At 32.8% G+C, this 20,496-nt stretch overlaps 1 protein-coding gene across 1 annotated transcript; it reads left to right on the forward strand.

Annotated features, from left to right (window-relative positions):
* Positions 1–532: 532 nt before the first annotated feature.
* On the forward strand, positions 533–16,020 carry LOC105627223 (protein PTHB1). The gene is made up of 12 exons (XM_012208510.1): positions 533–807; positions 1,374–1,462; positions 6,431–6,695; positions 7,166–7,413; positions 7,672–7,802; positions 9,933–10,110; positions 10,435–10,680; positions 10,927–11,169; positions 12,651–12,934; positions 13,517–13,687; positions 15,410–15,547; positions 15,784–16,020. The coding sequence occupies exons 1-12, from the start codon at positions 533–535 to the stop codon at positions 16,018–16,020; spliced, it is 2,505 nt and encodes an 834-aa protein (XP_012063900.1).
* The last annotated feature ends 4,476 nt before the right edge of the window (positions 16,021–20,496 follow it).

The raw sequence follows: 20,496 nt of genomic DNA on the forward strand, positions 1-20,496 counted from the left end.
CTAAAACAATGACAATGTTAAAATGTCGAAGGTTTTGAAATATTAAAAATTATAAGCTAAAAAAGATGAATAGCTGAATGGGAATTGAATATTTTTAATCAATTAAATTTTTGTAATAGATCAAAATTTTTAAAATTATTAAAAACTCTAAATAAAAAAATTTAATAAATCGCTGAATCGGAAATTAAATATCCTAAATAAGCAAGTAAGTATATTTCTTTCGTATCATAGACCCGTTTTGAAGCTTAAGAAAATCATGTGCCATTTAGACTAATTTAGAGTAAGTTGCTGATACCTGTAATACGCATATACTTCGACATTCACGATTTAGATAATGTGGAGTTACACTACAATTTTGTTGCGTCTTTGATTAGCTTTAGCTCCAAGCTTCGAGACGCCGACTTGTTGTGGCGACGCGTTGCTATAAACAAAAGTTGTCATAGCAACCACCGTCGTGTAAACCCCTAGTGTTTAGTTGCATTTTGTCTTTGTCCGTGTCACGATGCTACCAAATTCTTGAAACATTTTGGAAATGTCGTTGTTCAAGACAAATGAATGGTGGAGAACGCAATGCGGAGTGAATGAATCTTTCGATAAACACAGCTTGCTGATCACGCCATTGTTCGGCGCTGACCGAAAGGACATCATTGTCATTGGCAGCCACAGCGGCTACCTCCGAATATATAGCCCGTTCTCGCAATGGATAGAAGAGACCAAGTCGCCTAGCGGTTACAAGTCCTCGGATTTGATCGTCGAGACACAAATCAGCGACTGTATCATCGACATGAAGGCGGGCAAATTCGTCTCGTAAGTGAGATCGTGAGATTTATGAAGTGAAAGGATTATTGACGTCGAATGAAGAATTGCACGTTTTTAACTCTGAAATGCATGACCTTGTGATGAAAATTTTTGTGAAAGCCAAAACAACAAGAAATAATTTCAATTCAAATCAATTACGATAAAATAAAATTAATTTAAATTTAATTTATAAAAATGTAAATTTAAAATTTTAAAAATGTAACAATTAAAGAAAGAATAAATAGATAATAGATAAAATTTTACAAAGATTCGTTTCATGTGCATGCTAAAATTACCAATTAATATACACGCATGATATTATTTAAATAATATGTTAAATTATGTTTGATATATAATTGTGAATGAAATTAGATAAATTACACAGATGCTAAAAATAAATATGAAGAAATTTATCAATTAATGTCTCGTTAGAACTTTAGAATGTTATTTAAAATTTTAAACTAAAATCATTCTGTTAAAAAATTATCTTTAATAAATGCACTTTGCAACATCGTCGTTTGTTTAAATGTTATATTTTTATTGATATCGATTACATCGATACTAATTTGTTTCAGAGGCTCATCAGATACTCGACTCGCAATACTGACACCAAAAAAACTTGTCATTTACAGCATAATTTTGAGTCAAGGTTCCGTTGAGCACGGTTTGTATCAGAATATACATTATTATATTATAATATACATTAAAAATATACATTATTATATTAAATCATAACAAATTAAAATTCTATTCGAACACATTTTTATTATAATTCATCTTTAATTTAATACTTAACTATATAAGTCTTTTCTTATTAATTATTATTAATTATTAATTATTATGAATTATGTATTTCTTCTTATTATTAAATAATACGTTTTAAAGAGTGGTGTGTTTATGGAATTATAATTTTGAAATATATAAAAGTTTAGTTACAGATCCAAAAATAATTTTGTTGGACCATTAAATTAATTGTGTAGGATGCTAAAATGTAATGAGCCTAAAAAGTTTTGATATTTTAGCAACAATTATTAAAACATTTTATATAATTATTTTAATAATCTAACAAAATTATTTTTTATTTGTATTTAGCTAAATTTTTAGATATACTGATAATATCTTAGAATACTTTAGCACATTCTTTCCGTATAGAAAATAAATCATTGTTTCGTCTTAACTGAAGATATGCACGTTACACTTAACAAAGGTAGAAATTAAGCAATTATCATTGAAGGAAATCTGTATTCTCCGTTATAATTTTTCTCTTCTTTTAATTGAACATCAGAATCACAGTACGCCGCGTGTTATCGAAATATGAATTTCAATGTTATGGTAATAATCGTACAATAGAACAGTCGGAAGAGATGCCAGCACAGATATATAACGACTAATAAGATCGAATGATCGTGAGGACCTCGTGTATAGGTCTAATTGAAATTCTCGCAAGAAACCTGACTTAAATATGCTTCATTAATTAGATTTTGCAACAAAGTATATATGGATAGAACATGTCGAGCATTACATGTACGTATTTCTATTTCATTATACATGTCTTGTAATGTCACCTTATATTAGTATCTCTCCTTATATTAGTATCTCTTATTGACTACAACAATTAATTATATTACAATTACTAATATAGTTGTCATTATTAGATACTGAAAAAAAAAAGTTGTTTCAACAACATTATTTTAATTAAAAATAATCTCGTTGATTTAACAACAGGATTAATGAAATAAATGAAATTTTATTAAAACAAGAGGAAATATATTTGTTTCATTAATGATGTTATTGAATTAACAAAATTATTTTCAATTAAGATAATGTTGATACATCATTTTTTTAAGTGTAGATATTTTAATTTTTGTTGCTCTCATTACCGTTACATTGTATTATTATTACTACTATTATAATTCTTGAGTTCAATGTGTAATTTATATATATTTAGGAAGAGGGGAACGTGTAATTATTATTTTTCGTTTGATCTTGAAGAAGCCCTCAGGGTTTGAAGCTATAGACCCATCTTCCAAGAGCCAGTTCTGGCTGCGTAGATAAAATAACCGCGAGCGGTGTAGGCTAACGAGTATCACAAGCGCGCTAAATTATTCCCGCAAAGATCCTCGGCGATGAGAGATGGAAACGTGCGCGTCTCGTCGACGATATCTCGGAATGATTTTCGTGCGATATCAACAGCAACTTGTATACAAGTTGCAAAGCTGACACCGCATCGTTTTTTTTTTGTTGTACAAAAATGTATAACATACATTTGCGAATCATCTTCATAATTGAAGCGGCTGCGAATTAAAATGTATACAATTAAGAAAATTGAGAAGCAATTTATCGAGTATTACATGAAAAAAATCGTTATTAGACTGTAACTTGTACTGTTACTTTCAAATTTTGACGAATATATCGATTATTATAATATTCTACAACATCTCGAGAGATGAGAAACTAATTAAAAATTTTTTTTTCATAGAAAATAATGAAAACTTAAAATATTAAACTTCTGGTGGCGTCGTATTTAATTCCAAAAATTAAAGTATTACATCTGATATTAAAAATTATCCTCCCTAAGCATTCGTTTATCGGTCTCTTTCAAAGTTAAAATTTCTTTTTATGTGAGACGAATAAAATATATATTTAAATGTATTTAGCATTGAATATGAAGCATGAATATGGATTTATGTGTGTTTATGCTAATCGCCTAATCGTATGATATCGCGTATCAAAGTACGAAAACGCATCGCGCAGTCTCGCTCATAATCTTGACCAATCGAAAACTTGAGTACATACGATGTACTCGAATACGACGTCATAAAGTACGCACTTCTCGACATTTTTTCCGTCTACAGCGATTTACATAACTCTAGAAAAATTTTTTTAATTTCCGCCTTGACTGATGCAGGTTTTCCTCATGCAATTTGAAATTAAAATGTCTTTGAAAGATCGAGGAGTCGGATCAGACAATTTTGACCCTAGAATGTTATGTGAAGAACATTTATCCATTAATATTAACAATCTACGCGATTCTACAAATAATGTGGAAAATCACATGATCGCCGCAGGGAAATACACATAGATCGGAATATAGATTTGATCATTAAAAACTTACACAATCTTCATCTAATATGTGATATAATAATACTGTTACGGTAAGATACAATATATAATAATGTTACAATTTAAAATAATTTCCGTATCATACATAGTTCATAAAAAATATCAAATTATATACTTTATATTGCATACTATTATGAAAAATTCTTTACGTGTATTTTATATATTTGATATACAATCCATGAAAAATCATTTTTCCTTCTTTACAGTTTCTACTATTAATATATCAAATCGGAATAAAATTAACTTTGTTTACCGCTTAAAGATAGTCTTTATGGCTGATAAAAATTTTACTGGTAAAAATGACCGGTTCAGCCGTTCCGATGTTAAAGACTGCTTTCGCAGCCTCGATCCAGGATTGAGAGAGGCGCCTCGAGCTAGTATCTCGTTAAGTCCAACCGATATTAGACGCAGCAATAACAACTGAGCGTTTCGTAATAATTCGCGAGCGCCGTTACGACGTCGAACACATTACGTCGTCGAATGCGTATATTTCTTTCGAGCGCGTGAAGCGCGCGATTCCTGGCGGGGTGCGGAACGCAAAGCAAGAACGATTATTTCCCTCGATGAAAAACTGTCCACAATTGATTTCCGCTCCGATCGCACGCTCACACGAGAAAACGCAAATTACACGCTAGTTATTTTCACATGCATAAGTTGCGACTGTCTGATTCACTTCTTTCGTAATATCATTAAAGACGTTGCGTCTACTTCCTGACGCCAAGTAGGCGCCACCAATTTTCATATTATTTTTACATTTTCATAACAAAATCTTTCTTTAATAAATATTTTCCGTGATGAAACGAAATACGAAATCAAGTTCTTAAACTTCAAATTAAGACATTTTATATGTATATTAATTAATTAACGTCCAAATTTAACGTTGTAAAAGATAATTGTAACATTTTATTCGTTTGGTTAAAAATGGATTTTATTTGCGTCATCAAAGTTTGAATACTTGTAATTTATATTTTTCCCTTCTCTCATATAATTTTCAAATAAAAATATTCCATTCTCTTCTCTTTCCTGTGTCCCCCTCTCTCTCTTTTCTCCTTAATTTCAATGTAATAAGAATATAATCATTTCTTTTTATTTTAGATTTTCTATTTTTTAACGCCAACGCGATAATTACGATAACATCTTGGTTTGAATTCAATTATTTATTATAAAATTTATTATAAAAAAATACTGAAGATGGTCTAATTAAGATCGAAACGTTTATAATATATTTTGAGTTTGTTCTTTTTATATTTAATAAATCTATATATTGTTTCGCTCATAAGACCTTGCGTAGTGGTGTTTGTAATATTGTTTTTAAATTTGTTTATTGTTCTATTTTTTATTTTCAATCATTCATTATTTCTTTGTTTTCTTTTTTTATTTACGTCATCTGAATAAAGGGAACGTATTTGTCTGTATTTTGCGCTCACTTTTTATGGCACTGCCGTTCATTATAACACTGCCGTTGTGATATATATATATATACTCAGCAAAACACTGATCGCTCTCGTCCGGACGTTCAAACGACGACGATGAATGCGGTCTGACCTATATATACAGACAGGAATCGCGATTGTTCGCCGTCTCGAGTCTCGAGCCGCTTGTCTAGCGCAGCTTGAGCTCGCACATCCGTCTCGCATATTTATTTCTTCAATTAACTGCGATATATACACATATGTCTACATAATCGGCTTGATTTAATATCAAAGAAAAAACTGTTTCTCTTGGCAAAAATGCGGGGCGACTTTCTTATTAGTTCTTAGACAAATGTCGTCCTTGCGATTAAAAAAATTCAAGAAACACATTCCTTCGAATGTATTCATAAACATTACGTAATGCGTGATAAATAGATTCTTAAGCCGCGTTGTGATGTATTTAATAATTCCAATAAGCACTAGCGAAAAAGAATATGGATAAAGAATAAAGATTGTTGTTACAATTGACAACAAACTTTTTGTTAAAAAGTTTATTACAAGAACTTAATAAATTTGTTGTTAAAATTTGGAAATAGATAAGAAATTATAAATATAGTGAAAAATAATAAATCTGAAAAGTAGTTCATCACGAGTTTATCACGAGATTAAGGTTCTACTAATGTAAGATTTAACCCTCGGTTTAACTTATTATCATTTTCTAATTCTAACTTATTTTTTTTCTAATTCTTAAAATTAAATCAAGATTAAATTTAAAATTAAGATTCAGGTTCCATTAATGTAAGATTAATTTTAACTCTCGGTTTAACTTGCTATCATTTTCTAATTCTAACTTATTTTTTTCTATTTCTTAAAATTAAATCAAGATTAAAGTAAATAATATTCTCTATAAAATAAATTTTATATTAGTAGAATTGAACCTAAATCAATTCTTTTTGATTAAATTAAAATAATAAAATAAATTTTGTAACTTGACAAATTTAAAAATTTTAGTTTTTCTGATTTTAATATCGATTATCAATTTTAAGTTTTTATCTAAACTGATTTAATTTAATCATTATTTCTTATTACTCTTGCAGGGAACCATTGCGACCTGGAAATTGCTTACGAGCATTTGCTACCGCGATTTCCGGCGTCCTTGACGACGGGACCGTTTGGTGGCGTGCGGGGTAGAGACTTCCTTTGCATTCAGTGCCTGGATGGCACGCTTCTCTTTTACGAGCAAGAGACTCCCACCTTCAGTCTGGTTCTCAGGAATCGGTTGCTGCCAGAGCCGATCGTCTACATTTCGCGGAACGACATCTTCGTAACGCCAAGCTCCTCGTGGATCCTCGAATGCTACAGGCAGGTTGTTCCACTATGCCATTCCAAGTAGCCCGTCAATGAACACCTGCCGGTGCAGATAACACGGCCGCGATATATCGGATTACAGCCTCGTCTTTCAGGATTATGAGCTGAGAGGACGAATGGAAAGATATACAGTTCACTATCATTAGATTCGCAACAGTAATGGAAGAAAAGCTTTTTATTGCCAAAGGATTTAAAAGTCACTCTAGAACTTTAATAAGAAAAATATAATATATCACATTCTTTAGTATTATCCCTAATTATTTGTAATAATTATCAAAATTATTTATTGATAATTTGATTTATATTCTAGCAAAGTTGTGACGATAAAAGCAGTAATGCAAAAAAAATTATTTCAGAAATTTATATTTTCTCATATTTCCAAAATTTGACGCGTGATTTATATAATTTGCACTAGTAAATAAAATGAGATTTTACATACGTAGATCTGTATATTTTTTACGCAGGTATAAGAGTATGGCGGAATTTGGCAGTAAGGATCGCTCGGAAGAATCAAAGAACTTAGAACCGGACTGGACTTACAATATCGGGGAAGCCGTTCTCGACATCGATGCCGTTATTTTGAGCAGCTTCGAAGTCGGGATTCTCATACTCGGCGAGAAAAGTCTGTATTGTTTGAAAGACAATTGCGTCACTCTGAAATACTCGAAAAGGCTCGAGTACAAGGCACTCTGTTTTCAACCTTTCGTGATAGGTAATTGACGATAGACTTAAAAACTCGACGAGAAAAGAAAAAGAAAAAGAAAAAAGTATATTAAATTTTGATCTCATCAAAACATTTTTTCTCGAAGAAAGAAAAAACAAGAATAAGAACAAGAATATGAACAAATTAGAGAAAACCGTGTGATTAGGTATAATTGACTAGTATAGTTGACGCGCGATGCGACACGCCTAATTAATTATTTTAATAAATAGAAGATAAATGTGTGTTAATTGAGTGCGATACTTATAGAACCGGATGGCAAGTTGATGGTGCTTGTAATCGCTGACACGAACACCCTGATGATTTACGAGGGCACGACTCTTAGATGGTCAGCTCAGTTACCTTTTACTCCGGTTGCTGTAACTCGAGCGCATTTTCAGGTAATCAATTGCATAATGCCTATATTTGTATTCTTGCTTGATGCGGCACCTCAAAATATTATATAGTATAGCGCCATTTGAGAAAAAAAATTTAAAAGAAACCAATAATTTTTCTTGATTATTTGAAATAGCAAGGTTTAATATCATAACAGTTTCCTATTATTAATAAGTGTTACGATCAATAATTGTTACACTAAAAGTTTAATTTGTAACATAACATTAAATTAATAACATTAAATATAACATTAAATTTATTTAATATTACATTACAATTTTTTCACACACTTCATGTACGTTATATATTTACAATGGATAAATCAATTTTTTGTTTAATCATCTTGCAATAAGTAATAATATTATACACATAACAATTGATATACTTTTTTTAAAAAGAAGAACTTCGGTTATAAGTTCGTAGCAAAGAGATCACATTAATTTATTGGCCTATTCAGACTTTTTATTTTATCATTTCATTTCTAATAGCATTGAAATGGTATAGCAACATAACAAATGGTCGATATATTGTTTCTGACAAGGTAACTTTGCCAATGAGAAAAGACTGAAATAAAAAATAATCAGTTTTCGAAAGGTTGTCTTATCCGGATATTGGATAGTGACACATAGAAAATATGGGAGAATTCCTTTTAGAAAAAGGAATGAAACAGAAAGAAAGAAAGAAGACCTCGATGGAGCATATATCTACATACATTCACCACGATAGTCCGCAATCAAAGCCGATGACATTTGACAAAGAAGCGAGCCGAGACCTTCGCCATATCGGTGTATCCTCTTCCGTGTCGCACTATCAGCACCGCCAGCCGTTGTTTCTCTGACAACGTTATGTCAGGCACGGATCTATCGTGTCCTTGTTATCGGAAGCCTCTTTGATGTAACTTCTATTCCACATTTTAAAGAAGTTAACGAAGAGTAGAACAATCTTGAGCTTCTATAACAACAAATCTTGTGAAACTTATACATTTTGTTTTTCCTCCTAAGATTCTCTAAACATTATAAAGCAAAATGTATCTCGAAATTTAATAATGTACATACAATTATATAGAAACTATTATATGAAAGTAAAATTTTTCACTAAAAATTTTACGGAAATATTATCTGTCTTTCGCTATAGATTCAAAGTTAATTATAAATTACAGTTATGTTTTTTCTTTTATCTGTCTGTGAAGATCGTGTCAAATGTCAACACATATATAAAACGATAATCAAATTGTTTGAGAACACGTTTGACCATCTTATGGATTGTTCTCATTTAAGAATTTTTGAAACCGCAAAACGAAAGAAAAAAAGAAGTGAAGATAAAAGCGAAGAGCTAACGTGGCAATGACGATCGAAAGAAACATTCAAGGCTTTTATCATCGGCGTCGCCAATGAAAGACCGGGAAAGGAAAAAACCGCAAGAGTGCAGGGAAGGATGAAGAGTCGGCAATTATCACCCTGGTTTTATCTTATCGTCCTGCCACAGCTAGCACGCGGCCAGCAAGGTTACCATTGTTGTCTTTCCGGAGGACACAGAGCGCGCGAATTGCTGGCTAATTAGCTTAATACCGAGAACTCCGATTCGTTAATCAGCGAACTATCGTCGCGGCAACTGGAGCTGTTCCGCATCGACATGAGAAAAACGCTTAGAAAACGCCTAAATCAGCCGGACGTATGAAAATAGCGACGAATGATTATTTTTATCTTATCTCGCGTAATGACAAAAGCAGAAATAGCCTTTCAGCTTGCTGTTATGAAAAGAACCTGTTATAAACTAAGCGCTTGAACTGAAGTTTCACATGCAAAAAAAAAACGATCTAATGCATTTTTCTCTAAAATGAAGAGAAATAAAGTTTGTAATTAGTAATAAAATAGGTAAAAAGATGAAAAGTATACCACCGTACTCGAATTACTTTAATTTTTAATCTGAAAGGTCAGATCACTTTTACGAGCAGGTCTTTAATTTAGCTCTCATATTGCTTTTGCACATCCGCAGGATAATAACTATGATGTACAGGCCATTCCAGGTCTCCCGCAGTTCCTTTTTTTTACCTACAGTTTCTTTGACCAATTTAGGGTTGATTTTTTTCTTTTGCAATGCAACTGTAATCTAGAGTTTAATATTTCTTTTTTTAGCACTTAGATGGAGTGATCGTCATTCTTTCCGAAGAGGGCCAGCTGGAGGCTTGTTACTTAGGCTCGGAACCGTCGTTATTTATCGCGCCTCCTCTGCATCGTCGCGGTTACGATTACGTGGCCGCCGAAGATGAGCTCATAGAGCTGCGTAAATTAGCGAAGAAAAATAAGGCTTCCGGTATGAACATAATATGAATCATCAATATACCTAAAACAATCATTAGCGATATAAAGAATAAATCGTCTATCAAGAATCTCTTCAAAGTCTAAATCACCTATAATTAAAATTTAGTTCTTTGGCTGATATTCATAATCGATTCTCGTATATAAGATCGTCTTAAATACAATCTTAAGATGTCACAAATCCAATCAGAGGATATCAGCATCTTAAGACATTACTTAAGATGATTATCTTGATCTTAAAATATAATAAGAACCGAATATATGTAAATATATCGACTTTTATTACAGACATTAATTATTTTATAATCAAAATTATAAGGCAATCAACTCAGCGATGTCACCATGGACGCTGAGCTGATTATATCCGTGACCGTATCTGCGGATCTGGAACCCTGTCCACGCGGAAACCAGGACGACAGTAAGGACGACTCGGAGGATCGTAATTTAATGTGCAGGATCACCATAGAATTGTCCACGTACATGACGCTTCGCGATGTTCAAGTATGCGTGGACGTCTCGAAGCCATTCGTCGCCGACAAGGATCGCCACGTTATTACTAACCTTTGTAAGCAAGTCACGTAAAGTTACATATTTATGGCGCAAAGACTCGAACAAGAAAATAGCAGTTTCAGAATAAAATTAAAACGCGAAAAATAGAATGACGCTGTTGGAAAAAGATATATTCTTCACGCAATGATACTTACTTTTTTTCTATTTCTTATAATCAAAAGAATTGACAGAATTGCTGTAGAATGTCAATAATAGCGGCTAATTCGTTAAGTATGTCACTTCGCTAATTGATCATGCGAAGGTGACAGGCACGTTCTGCGCGCAATGATTTACCCAACGATGGATTTACCGGCGATATCATCGGACGTGAGAATCACGGCGAGCTACGAGACTGCGGATCATGGGAGCCTACGCGTACTTCAGAAGACGACTCAACTACCCCTGAAAATGATGCTGAGGGCCTGCCCACCCGAGAACACATCCACCTTCACGGCGACTATCAAATGCAGCGAGTCCCTTGTGGCTTTTAGCCAACTGTTTCCCGGTAAATCTATCGGCACCGTCGTTTATAATACTCCCTTACCTCTCTCGTCTTTCATAACCAGGTCTGCAATCGCGATAAAATTATTCCCCTCGAATCTATTGCCGAGAAATTTTTCTGTGGTTTCATACAACAACATTATTACAACCCCCCCCCCCTATTAGATTTAATTAAAATTTTAACTTGTAAAAATTGTGTACTACAAATATTGCATTATATTGAGATTCAAATAGTTCTCTCTGAGGATTTGAGTTTATATCTTTATATTTATCATAGAGAAATAGTGTGACGTAATTGATAAAATTATATATATTCTTAAAACTTCATGTGTGTGTCACAAAGTGACAATACGTATCATCTTTAATGAAATAGATATATGTATGTATAAGTTATATGATATTGTCGCAATTATATCATCAATTCGATAAAGAAATGCAATTGATATCTAAATATAATGTACAATTCTTATGAATGTCATCGATATATGAGTCATGGAGAAATTGGTTGTTTTCATATGTGACATTATAGACGGCAGCTTTGTGTTGCCGCCCTGCTGGTCCCATCGTCGTAAAGGATTCCCCAAAATCTCACGGATCTTTTTTATTTCCACTCGTATTTCCCCCCGTTGTTCCCCGTCGGAAATTACGGGCTAGGAAATTGTGGATAGAGAATTAGGATGTCTCGTTTGCGAACGGCGATATTAAGGAATCCAGTCTCTCTCGTTCGTGGTTTAAACATGCGGCATCTCGGCCCATCTAATACGATAATCAGACATCGCGGGCCTCAGGGACCTTACTCGAACCTCTTCAATCATGGCACATTTTCTTCCTTTTATCGGCCCCTCGACTTTAAGCCTCGCACACCTGGTAGATTCGTAATTTAAAGTCGGTAAAATTCTCGTTAAGTGAATTCCTTCCCTCCCATGAAACCGCCAAGAATAAAAAATATCATAAAAGTATCAATGTCTTGTTTCAAATCTTACACAAATGATATCCCAGAATTTTCAATTGTAATTTCTATCATAAAAAACGTTTTAATAAATTTAAGCTATTTTTTAAATAATTACAAGAAGTTTAAACATTTATTGCATATTGTTAAAATTAAATATTAATTGTTTAGGTCGTCAAACGCTAAATAAAGATAATAATGAAAAAATACATTGAGAGAAAAATATACTAGATCTTAATAAATAATTGTTTGAAGAGTACTAATATTTATTTACAGAAAATAAATATTTGCTAAATAAAAAATAATAACGGTTAAATCAAACTAATGGTTTGATTCTTCTACCAAATATGTTTACATTTAATAAATATTCATCTGGCATTATCCAAATAAATATTTATTAAAATTTAGTTTTTTTCTCTTAGTAAAAATCATCTGAATTAATTAACTGAATAATTGAATTTTCTTATTTAATTGTTTTCTCCTGAAATTATGTGAGAAATTTGCGACAAAATTTTAATCGCGATAATTCTTCGCAGAGTTTACAGGAGAAGTACAGAGGAAAAATTGGAACGTACTTGGCTTGCAGCACTTGCAAACTGGCAGTGTGGTGACAATTGTTTCCGGCGCTACCAGCAATCGATATCGAGTGCAATCAAATGACGGACTTTCGATGGCCTTGGTGGTACAGCAGCTGATGAATAGACTCAAAGACAAGGCCACCGGAAACTTTACGACCGCCATCGCGCAAAATCACATACAGCTAATACAGTCTCAGATGGAGGCACATTATCATAGTCGTCAGAAGGTGGACAAAATCGCGGTAATTTATTTAAATAAGTCTTTTATGCAAACTATATCTTTTTAATTTTGATATACAATGATCAAATAGTTTAAAGAAATACATTCATGTATACAAACACGTATTACACTAAATGTAATTATAAACATAATAAGTTGCTTCTAATTGTAATTATTTATTTATATCTTTGATTTAAGATAAGATATGTAATATTATTTTATTTTTAATTCAAAATCCAATTGCTAAATATTTGCCCTTCTCTCGTCTTTTTATTAAAGCTTCAATTTTAATTTCGACTTCCATCTTGTAAAAAAACTGGAGCTTTGATAAGCTAAGCATTTCCATGTAAAGATCTATACAATATTCTGTATGTATGAGAATTCTTAGAATTTTTATTTTCTTTATTTAGCCCCCCCCCCCCTCTCTTTTTCTCTTAAAAGCTTCTAATTTTGTCGCTCCCATAAGATTTGAGGTCAGTTTTTCGCAGTCAATTGACGATGCTGACGGCATTGGCGGCGTCCAATTCATTAACATCGTTGTTACTATCGATTAATTACACTCGTTTCTCTCTTCCTCAGCATACTTTTTTGTTCGCAAGTACAGAGTGAGATCAAGCTACTGTCGACCCAGTTGAGAAACATCGAGAGGAGGATGCTGCGTGCCGTGAGAGAGCGAAATACCCGGTCTCTGGGCACGACCGGACTGCCGTTCCTCTTGGAGTCGACCTATCGTGCGATCTTCGCGCTTCTGGACGATCTCGCGATCGCACGAGTGGTAATTGACCAATGTCCAACCCTCCTACAACTGATCCTTTTCTCTTTACAGCGAACTCGTTCGGAGATCTATCTTAGCCTTTAATCAGATGTACGTTGAACGTAAAGTACGTTCAACGTAAATCTAATTTCGTAAGATTTATCGTAAAATTGTTGAAACAGTTTTGACTATTTTTAAAGCACGCTTTTAGTCATTTTTACCTATGCAGTTAGTATTATTTGTAATCTATTTGTTACATTAAAAAGATTAAATCTTGCACTATCTTAATATTTTTTAATAATAAAACAGTAAGAATTCGTTGTTATTAAAAATATGGCAACAAAATTTGATCTTTAATTGGTTTAAATTGTTTTCTGAAGTCGAAGTTAGTATAAAAATTTGTATTTCTGTTATATACTTGTAATTAATGGAAAGAATCTCTAGTTACGATTTCTATGCATTCTCGTCAGAAAATTGTAATGAATATATTCTCAACCAATACTACAACTGAAATGTAGTCTCAGAACCTGCTCGATAATGCTCGCAAGTCGCGCACGTTGTCCGCTGCAGTTGCCTCCGTTTATTCACCCAACGCTGACAACGATGGCGAGCGGCGACCATAATCTCGGCAATATAAAACACGCGAACCACTTGACGGTCGGAACCGATCGCGGTCGATAGAGTACGCCACGTCTTATCGCGCGCCGATCTGGAAGCGGAGATGGCAATCGCACCGATGCAATGGCGGTTTCGCGAAACTATATCAACGTGCTCGTGATCGTTACTCGATCCCTCTTGTCGCTTTCGAGTGGCTTATTATTTGCGAGATTTATGGCATTCCAGGAAAGGGAATTCGATGTCGATCCGCACGATATGCGGGAGAGCCATATTTAGGTAGATAATAAAGGGTAAGGGACAACGACACAGGAAGGATCGTTTCGGTGTCATAAAATTAAATTGAAAAAACAATTTTAACCTTAATACATAACTTTAATACATAATTCTTTGAATAGTATTAATTGTAAGTAAACAGTTTACAGTAAATAAATGTTTACTCAATAAAAATGGCAGCTAAATTAAATTAATAATCTTTGTATCAAATAATTAGTAAATACTTACTAATCAAACAAATATTTATTAAGATTTAATAATTTTTTCAGTGCAGGCAAACATAAAATTATCGATATGTATTTACTTTATAATTTCATAATCTTCAAAATCAGTTTCTTTCCATCTTCTTTGTATATTTGGATTCTATAAGGAACCATCAAGTTAATCCATCAGCCGACATGCTGAGAACGATCGAGAAATTAAATTAAAATAATTTATTAATAATAATTTATTAATAATTTATTAATCCCGGAGAAAGTAACAAATACGAGAGTAATATCTCCATCCACTGTTGCGGGAATATGTTGTAAATGAAGTTAACGTTAACGAGCGAGTATTTAGGTATACTTTCGTACTAAAAAAATCGACCTGTCGAAGAATATTCTAATGAGGACTACTAACAATCTATTCTAATATCAATTAAAATCGTTTTGACTTCTTTAATATATTGTAGAAAATATAAACAGTTAATAAATGTAAAAGAAAAAAAAATTAAAAAGGAGTGCCTGACCTCGTCAAAAAATTACTGGTTTCAATTCCTGACCTAAATCTCGGTTCGCATTATCCGGACAAATTGGCGACGTGCAGTCCGTCAATGCGGCGTGATGTAACGCAGTAATTGGGTTGTTGCAGGAACGGGAACGCGCCGGCCACGGTCTGCGGTGCGTCATGAGGTTACTGCTCCTGTTGTTGAGGCTCAATGTAAACGACGATAAGTACGCGATGCTCGAAGCCGCGATCGGATTCGATCCGCAGCTGTGCGACGAACTCGTAAGTATTATGGCGACCCGCAATTCAATCTCTTCGTTCTAACAATAAGTGGCTAAAATATGTCCGACTATTAAAAATATAATTTCGATTAATCATTTGGAAGGAATATAGATTGGCCAGTTTGTGCTGTCGTTCATAAAGAAATATTGTTTACATTGTAATCGCAATGTGCCGGTGCTGTTTTCTTCTATTTCTTTTTTTTTTTCCGATAAATATTCGTTCGATCGATTCCTCAGGACTGGGAAGAAATCGCTGATGTCAGCCTGAGCGCTTTTCTACGATCCACTTCGAGAAAATCCACGAGTCATCTGGATACGAAGCCCACGACGTTAACTAAAATGACGTCCACCAAAGAATTCAGCAAGTTGAAGAAACATTTGGTACACGCGATTGAACGTCTTGATAGCTGCCGAGAAGCTGACATAGTCGAGAACGAACAGTTGGAAGCTGCAGGCGATCATGCTTCTTCTTAAAAATCGTTAGATTTTTCTAATATAGAAATTTCTTTTACATAAAAGTGTACAACTTTCACTTTTCTGTGATTACTTTTACATTTTCTAATTTATTTTTACATGTTCTAATTTATTTTTCTTCATGGAAACCGAAAATTATCATAATAATAACGTTGCGTTCAAAGAAAAATTGATATATTGAAATAAAGAATAAAATTCTTATTCATATCGTTACGAAATCACTATCATTTATGCTTCAATCATTTAAAAACTAATTCATAGTTGTTGATATAACTTTAAATTAGATTTTAAATGATTGAAATATAACTGACAGCGATTTCGTAATGACGTGAATAAGGATTTTATTAACTTCCATGTACATACTAATTTTGCTTTGATTGTAGTGTCATTATTATGGTAATTTTCAGTTTAAATGAAAAAGATACATAAGAAAATGTAGAAATAAAATGATCTCGGAACGAGATCACTAAAAAAATAATATCTACCATTCTAAACGTATTTTCTCAAATACTTTATTACAATAAACAATGAAAATAGAGAGAAGAAAAAGTCATTAGAATATGAAATTAAATTTTTCATCAGAATTCGACTCTTGTAAGATAATATTTAACTTATCATCAAACTATGTTTCTTCAATTTCATACGTAAATTTCTTAAAATAACAAAGAAAGAGAAGACAAAATTTTTTCAAACACAGAAAGCAGAATTTGGATTCTGTCAGGGTTTTCAAGATTCGCCGACATGATTGATCGCTTCAGCATTTTTAATGAGATTTGCAGGAGTATTACTGTGCGTATTGGACGTATCTTGGCGCCGTTGCGTGTGCATATACCGATAAGCTACGCAGGTGCAATACACGCATATTACTTATGCACGGACACGCAAAGTCGGACAGGCGCGCGGTTTACGTAAGTGCGTCTATACATGCGCCGGCGCTGCGGCGATAATTTTATTCCACCGCCTGCGGCATATTATTGAAATAGGCGAAGTCGAACAGCGTAACGTATAGTTTGAGTGATTCACTAGCTGGCGCCACGATTCCGCTTTTTCGAGGCTAATTAATGGGAAGAATGTATGAGACGGGAGAGTATATGTTTAACTCGCCCGGACCAATAACAGCCACGCGCTTTGTTCGCGATAATTTTCTTACGAGAGCGTTCTCTGTATAATGTTATGCAAAGTGCTTGCCCCGTATAGAATGGAAAGGATCGTAAGAATTTTTCAGATCCCAGGCTGTTCACACACGCTGTTCGATACCCGCCATGACAATAAGAGACATGCAACTTATCGAATGATTATAGCATTGTTATGAGCAGACTATGCTCCTGTGTGTTGACTCTTTCATTATAAATGATTATAATAAAACTATCTCAAAATATATAAATTCTGTTTGAAATACATCTCTGTGATTGCAGTAGATTGTACTGTTTAATAGAATGTTGAACTTTATGTTTTCATCTGTTCATTAAAATGTACACAGAAAAAGAATTACTTGTTTTAACTAAATACATTTTTCTGAATTATAATTTTAAAATTGAAAAAAATGATTATTTTCAACAATGTTTTTTTTTTGTATCAATGAAATATTATCTTTAATGCAGGGTTAATGAAGAAAATGTTTTATTGGTGCAAAAACAACAATTTCAATGTTTTATTTGTCAGTAAAAAATCTTCATGTTTTTCTTCTTTAAATTTTTGTTCATTGATATGATTGATTTTATTAAAACGTAAACAAAAAATAAAATTTTGTTAGCCTATTTTCTTCATCTTATTTCAGCATTAAGAAAGTAACGGGATAATAACAAATTGACTTTTTTAATGTTGACGTAACGGTAACGGTAACTACCTACTATTTTGACATAGTAACGGTAGTTACTTTAAGAAGTAATTTTCTATTCTTCACTTTTATTTCATTTTTATATGCTTTTTTAACAAGTTTCATAAAAGCATATTTTTTTGCATTTTAAGAAACGTGCAATAATAAGAAAAAATTTTTGTCTTGAATGCCTTAAATATTTATTACGGATTATTTTAGTACATCGTTTCTTCAAAACAATTTTTAATTAGAAATAATAAATTTTTTTCGTAAAATAGATTCTGTGTTATTAAATTTTGCACATTCGTAAATACGCTTGAATCTCTTTTGATTTAAGAGACTATTAATTACTAATTACTTTTTTATTTTTATAAATTTACATATAAAAATGAATGAAGTTTAACAATTTTCGCGTTTAATACTTTCGACATTCGCGTACATTGCACCGATTCACACGACAAAAAAGAGATTCCTCTCGTGAGCATGCAGATGCGTGCTACGTTCCGCGGCTTCCCACGAGCATGAAGAAACAAATAATCGCGAGGCCCGCGTAACCTTTACTGCCGAAGTGCTCGGCAAATATTTAGACGACAGCACTTTTCCGTTGCGGCCACTGATGTAACAAATTGAAATATTTATGGCCACAGCTTTGCGGTTCGGATAAACGTCTTGCGGTAGCACTGGCGGATAACCGCGAATATCAATGCGTAAACAATGCAATAATGTAAGCTTTTACAGGCGTAATGTTTAATTATATTGGCATACAGTCAATATAAATCGAGAGCAAGGTTTTCCAGAACTATATTCCAGACTTTGTTTTACTTCAGCTCCAATAAAGAATTTTTCGATGGAGTTGAAATTCCAGAAAGAGTTGAGGGAAGCATTTTATTATTTACTTTATTACAACTTTTCAATGTTCAACATGAAATCTCATCAATAACCACAGTTTGAATAGATTAGATAGATAAAATATTAAATTTTGGATTTTAATAATAATTCTTAATGCTTCATTTTTCAGGAGTTTAGAGTAATAATAATTGATAACATTCTAATAATTTATTAAAGTACACACATTTAATTTGTTACTAAATCTATCATAAAAATCTAGAATATTAAAATCTATAATATTATTTTTTAGATATTCTTCATGACTATAAAATTTTATAAGACAAATACAATTGTAGCAATTTTTCATATAAACATCGCTTTCGTAATTTTCTCGGAAAATCTAACGAAAACATTCGCACGTCGAATTTAATTTATACTACTAGATGTTATTTCGCGCAACAACGCAAAAAGATATGTAGATGAAAAATGTCACTTTTTTAACTGAATACTTTTATGTCTTAGACGAAACGATCCATCAATCGATCGCCCGAGGCACATTACAGAAAAAAAATGCGGCAAATCGATAAACATGCGGAATAAATCGACGACATCTCCGAAGGTGTGGAAAGAAAATTACGGGTTGTATACTATTATATCATTTTATCACTACTTTGCCGGAGGAAATTCAGAAAAAAACCCTGACGACTGTCTCATATCTCACCATCAGCATCATCGTCATTGCCACTTCGGAAAAAGGGAGGAGAAGAGTTCACCGAGAAGGTCAGGATCCGATTATATATATCTTATTGCCACATTTCCAGTTTATTAAGTGATAGATACAAACAGTGAATCTTGTTCTGTTCCTTATTGTTATCTGTCTAACGGAAAACGCTGTAAATTTAACATTCTTACATACAATACAATTTCATAGGGATGCAATCGATTGAGAGTACAAAGATATGAAATCGATAGATTAGATTAATGTTTGGACAGAAACATTTTAGAGGATTTTATAGATCAGTTCGATTTTTAAATATAAATATTTCTGCAAATATTTATATTTGTATCTTTCCCTCTTTTTGATTAATTTGAAATCAATCTTCCTACGGCAAAAGGTAAAATATTTTTCCAAATCTTTTTCCACTGTTTAAATTAATAATAGATTATAGATAACTCTGAATTAAATCTGAAACAAAATTTCTAGATATTAATTAAAATTCTCATAAAATTAAGCAAAGCATAAAATTTTTGCTAGCTAAAATTGACAATTTATGAAAATTTTACTTTAAATTATTAGAAACATCTTTGCCGTAAAGAAAATAGATAGTATCCAAGTAAATTATTTAAAGAATTATTAAATTAAAGAATTATTGAATTATTTAAAGAATTCGGCGGGGAAATTAAAATTCTCAGTTTCTGAAAGATCTTCAGACACTTCAGTGTTAATTCGATAAATTCTTGACATATTAGATTTTTAGAAAAGATTTATGTGCAAATTGTTGTTGAAAATAGAATTCGATACACCCTTTCTATTCTGCCGCAAAACTGTTAGACCAAGAGATCTAGAGTGACCAGCTCGCTTACATCCTTCTATTGCCATCTATTATATCTAAAAAGCCACTCGACTTCCCGCTGGCTTGTGTAAACGCGGCATGGCTCGCATAAACTGCTGTAGACATGTAGAAGAATTGCGGGCGAGTTAGAAGGACGATAAACGAGACAAATGAGAGAGAAAGGGTCTGAGGAACGTACCTAAGAGGAAGTGCTGAAGAAGGTTTCGCGTGTTACGTGTTTGTCACTCGACGCCACGAGAGATGCGACCTTTCCTCTAA

Source organism: Atta cephalotes, assembly GCF_000143395.1.
Source record: "Atta cephalotes unplaced genomic scaffold scaffold00008, whole genome shotgun sequence".
NCBI classification, from domain to species: domain Eukaryota; kingdom Metazoa; phylum Arthropoda; class Insecta; order Hymenoptera; family Formicidae; genus Atta; species Atta cephalotes.

What these genes read in the sequence shown, in the direction of transcription:
- LOC105627223 (XM_012208510.1), top strand. Translation starts at nt 533, where the DNA reads ATGTCGTTGTTCAAGACAAATGAATGGTGGAGAACGCAATGCGGAGTG. An exon ending in TCAAGGTTCCGTTGAGCACG is followed by an intron (nt 1,463 to 6,430) that starts GTTTGTATCAGA and finishes TTACTCTTGCAG; the next exon opens with GGAACCATTGCGACCTGGAA. An exon ending in TTTTCAACCTTTCGTGATAG is followed by an intron (nt 7,414 to 7,671) that starts GTAATTGACGAT and finishes CGATACTTATAG; the next exon opens with AACCGGATGGCAAGTTGATG.